The 4,629-nt window shown below is 34.7% G+C and overlaps 1 protein-coding gene across 1 annotated transcript in view; it reads left to right on the top strand.

The window, feature by feature from the left end:
* The window catches only part of LOC107659926 (integrin alpha-E-like), a 24,150-nt gene that overhangs the window by 8,427 nt on the left and 11,094 nt on the right, over positions 1-4,629 (top strand). Inside the window, exons 17-23 of the mRNA XM_016449038.1 lie at positions 630-757; positions 910-1,043; positions 1,134-1,279; positions 1,515-1,631; positions 2,194-2,264; positions 2,381-2,504; positions 2,596-2,682. Of these exons, the coding sequence (XP_016304524.1) occupies positions 630-757; positions 910-1,043; positions 1,134-1,279; positions 1,515-1,631; positions 2,194-2,264; positions 2,381-2,504; positions 2,596-2,682 (807 nt within the window). The remainder of the gene's footprint in view (positions 1-629; positions 758-909; positions 1,044-1,133; positions 1,280-1,514; positions 1,632-2,193; positions 2,265-2,380; positions 2,505-2,595; positions 2,683-4,629) is intronic.

Genomic DNA, 4,629 nt, shown 5'->3' with positions numbered 1-4,629 from the left:
CATTATAATCAGTAATTATGTCCCCACTGGATGCAAGAAATGCCTTGTTTGTAATGGGTTTTATTGGTTTTGTCTTGACGTGCCGGGAGACGGCGTCACAGTGTGTTAAGGGGAGTAACATTTCCGTCACACGCTTGAGGTATTCGGCCAATCACAACGCACTGGATAGCTGGCCAATCAGAGCACACCTCACTTTTCAGAACGATGAGCTTTGTAAAAATCGACGCGTTTCAGAAAGGCGGGGCATAGAGGAAAAACAATAATGTACAGTATGTGTAAAATAATGTTTTTTTAACCTTAAACCGCTTAAACACATTGCATTACACCAAATACACAACATAATGTTCTTTTTAGCAACATCATTTGCTAAACATTCTCCTTTAACATTTCAAGGAAAATGCTACAAAACGTCTTGCTCTGAAAAGAGCTGTTTTTGACAGGGTAAAACAGGTGTTTTTTACACTACCATTGAGAAATTTTAACCAAAGTATTTTACAGACTTTTCATTAAGACCCTAAAGAATCATAAAAACTTGTGGAAAATGGGCATCGGATGACCCCTTTAAAGTTTGTCTTTCCATCTCTGTGTCATTTGAAGCATTTTAATGTAATTTGCTGTTTCCTCCTTAGAAAATTTCACCCTCAGATTTTGGAATGAAACTTGTCCAATTTGGTCAGTCAGTAAGTGGTGCACCTGCTACGGCATCAAATAAGGCCTCCATCGCTGTTGGAAGTCAAAGGGGAGTGCTTGTTTTTGAGTGAGTAAAAAATATTGTTATATTGTTCAAAGTGGCAAACAATTTTTTTACTTTTTGCATATTATATTTCTGTGTACCTTCTGTTTCATTAATGGTTGGGGGAACCTTTTCTTTAGATGTTGTATAATGTTTATACTTTTTTTTTTTTACAGGACTATCCCTGTTATTGTTATCAAACCAGCTATAACAATTAATCCGAACATCATTCCTCTTGATCAACAGTTGAATGAAATATCCAGCATAAAGTACCACATATGCTTTAATGTGATTAATGAAAACCTTCAAAGTAAGTATTCTCTTTCAGTTCGGTGAGTATTTTTGATTCAAAACAATACTCATGATTATTTTAACCATATTCACTTTCTGTCATTTTAAGTTGAACTTCCTATTAAGTACCAAATTGTCTTGGATTCTGATGTAAACAAAAAGCGCCTCACTGTTGATGGCAGAGATCTTTTGGAAAACACTTTCACCTTGACACCAGACGTAGGGTGTACACCTTTTATCAACCTGAAATATTTGGTACGTTGGTTCTGTTTCGTTCTTTTTTTTCCTACCCCACTTGTCAAGTTTTTAAGAAAATAAAACATGTTTCAATTGGAACAGACACTCAGCCTAAACCTAGTACTACTACTACAAATTGTAAGAAAAATTTACAGTATTCATTTAAAAGTGAATGATTTATTATAAAAATCATTTTACAGCTATGACTCTTTCTTTATGATGTTGACTGAGAAGAACTGTGTCTTCCTTTCAGGGCTGTTTTGACTGTTTTTCACCTATTAAAATCAAGCTGAATTTTTCATTGGATCAAAAAAAAGAAGCCCCTATACGAATTCTTGATGCATTTACTCTAACAGAGGTTGTACAGGAGGTAAAATATTTTTAAGCATATTCATAACATAAAGATTTCTCAAGCACTTGTAAACATTCAGTCATCTTTCACCATTTGCTCACTACTGTTCAAAAATTTGGGGTCGGTAAGATTTTTAAGATGTTTTAAAAGCAGTGTTTTGTGCTCATCAAGGCTGCATTTATTTGATCAAAAATACAGTAAAAACACTAATATTTGTAAATAAAATTTCTATTTAAAATAACTGTTTTCTCTTTGAATTTATTTTAAAAATATAATTTATTCCTGTGATGTACAGATGAATTTTCTGCATCATTGCTCCAGTCTTCAGTGTCACATGATCCTTTAGAAATTATTCTAATATGCCGATTTGTGGAAACCATGATGCTTTTTTTTCAGAATTCTTTATAAAAGTATTTTTTATAAATTTAATGCATCCTTGCTGAATAAAAGTTTCTTTTTTTAAATCTTATCCATCATCTAGTCATTATCTATTTTGTGAAATGTTTAATTAAATTACTTTCAATTTCTGTAATAACATTTAAAATGATCATATCATAAAATTATCTTTTTTTTTTTTTAGATTTCCTTTGAAAAAGAATGCAAGGCTACAGATTGTAAACCAAGTATTACATTATCTGATTCAAAAATTAGGTATGTACTGATGAAATGTACTCCATTTCAATTTTAAAAGGGACCTATGGGGGCTTTGGCTACATCTATTTAAAAGAAATGTCTGTTTTTTTGTAACTAAAAAATTTATATTTCAGTGAAACTTTGATCATAATCGGAGAAACTCAAAGCTTGAATATCAATATCAATCTTACAAACACTGAAGACCCTTCCTATATGACCGCCCTGACTTTGACCTTCCCCAGCATACTCAGTCAGAGGGTAAAAAACATGACCTTATCTTCAAAGGCTAATTATATCTGCTGTTGATACATTTAGTAGATACATGACAACCTGGGTGTCTCACTTACAGAAAATAGAAGGTGCCACCTGTCCTGTGAAGAATGACAATCAAATACAGTGTAATCTTCAACACCCTATTTTCAAAAGAGACGCACAGGTATGAATCGGTCACACATCTTTGAAACGTTAGAATTCTGATCTCATTTGCACCTGATTTTTTTCAGTAATGAAAAGTAGGAATGTCCTGAGGCAATCTCAAGGATCAAGCATTTTTTTAACTGATCAGTATCGCCTCTCCTCAGTCCAATCCATTAGGCAGTCGTGGCCTAATGGTTAGAGAGTTGGACTTATAACCCAAAGGTCACTGGTTTGAGTCTCAGCAGGGATTGGAGGTGGGGAGAGTGAATGCACAGTGTTCTCTTCCACCCTCAGTACCATGACTGAGGTGAGACCCTTGAGCAAGGCACCCCCAAATGCTCTGGGTGTGTGTGTGTGTGTGTTTGTGTTCACTACTCACTGCTGTGTGTGCACTTGGATGGGTTAAATGCAGAGCACAAATTCCGACTATGGGACACCATACTTGGCCACACTTCATTTTCACTTATTTTACGTCAGCTGTCATTGGTGTTGTGCAGTAGGAGGCGATATACGTCTTTAAGTGGGTTTGCCAACTGCCATTAAAAAGAAAAGAAGATGCTCAAAGATGTGTTTGTATGGAAGCCCGTTTCCGCCACTGAACAAAAAAATATAATTCTGTAAGTCATAATAATGAGAAACTTTCTCAAAATTATGACTTAGTATCACGTTATATTGAGAAACTTTCTCGTAATAATGACTTAGTTTCTCGTAATAATGATTTAGCCTAATCCAAAAAAAGAAAAAAGAAAAAGACTTACTCGACGCATGCGCAACGCAAGAGGGACAGCACGCTAGCGACGTCTGTTGGTCAAAGCCATGCAGGAACACCGCAAACATTGCTTTGTTCTGTAATCTGAAGTGTATAATGCTATAGTCTAAGAGTGACAGCATGCTAGCGACATCTGTTGGTCAAAGCCATGCAGGAACACGGCAAACATTGCTTTGTTCTGTAATCTAAAGTGTATATTCTATCATTAAATAACGATTTCAGATAGATTATCTGTATGTAGTCTTTTGTTAATTTGTAGCACTTACCAACAAGTTACTCTGCCAGACAATGATCATGGCTTCAGATATAGAAGAATATATTCCAACAAAAATCACACGCATTTTATGAAGAAATGAAAGCCATTACACATATAAACTTAAGCCCAGTCACTGAAGAGGGATGAATTGTTGAACAAAAAGACAGAAACTGAATGCAGGGTCCTAATAACAAGTTACATTTTGTCACAACATATTGTAAAGAAGTGACACAAAACAGATTATTCAAAGGAACTGGAATATTTTACAAGTTGATGAGACTCTAAGGGAATTTTTTAAAGAATCCCCTAGCTTTGCTTTTAAACGTGCCCCAACAATAAAGGACAAATTGGTGAGGAGTTTTCTTCCAGCCTCAAGACGGGAAACATGGCTAAGATGACCAAAAGGGAATTTTAGCTGTGGTAATTGTAATTATTGCATACATATGGTCCGGACACAAGAAATAAGAAGAAATTTGAGATCACAGATTTTATTAATTGTAACTCAACACGTGTAATTTACAGATTGGAATGTCCGTGTAATTGTTTTTATGTGGGCCTCACTAAGAGGAGGTTATGTGACAGATTGGCTGAACATAGATATGCAATACGGACTGGTAACATTAATTATACGATGGCGAAACATTTTATACAGGCCAAGCATGGTAGTGATAGTAACTTGAAGGCCATTGGAATTGAACATGTGACATTAAATATCAGAGGTGGAGATCGACTTAGACAGTTGAAACAGCGAAAATACATACATTGAATGCTCTCTCATATGCTGGTCTTAATGAAGATATTGATTTTTCTCCATTCCTGTAATTGTCAGATTTGTCGGTGGTTTTTCTTTTCTTTTTCTTTTTATTTGCACAATTGTGATATATGTATCCTTATATAGGTTTGTAAAAAATATACTTCTGTATATATATATATTTTTTTTT

Source organism: Sinocyclocheilus anshuiensis, unplaced genomic scaffold (assembly GCF_001515605.1).
Source record: "Sinocyclocheilus anshuiensis isolate Anshui unplaced genomic scaffold, SAMN03320099.WGS_v1.1 scaffold1241, whole genome shotgun sequence".
In the NCBI taxonomy this organism is placed as follows: Eukaryota; Metazoa; Chordata; class Actinopteri; order Cypriniformes; family Cyprinidae; genus Sinocyclocheilus; species Sinocyclocheilus anshuiensis.
The sequence above is the reverse complement of the archived record's forward strand: the minus strand, read 5'-3'. Positions and strand labels throughout refer to the sequence as shown.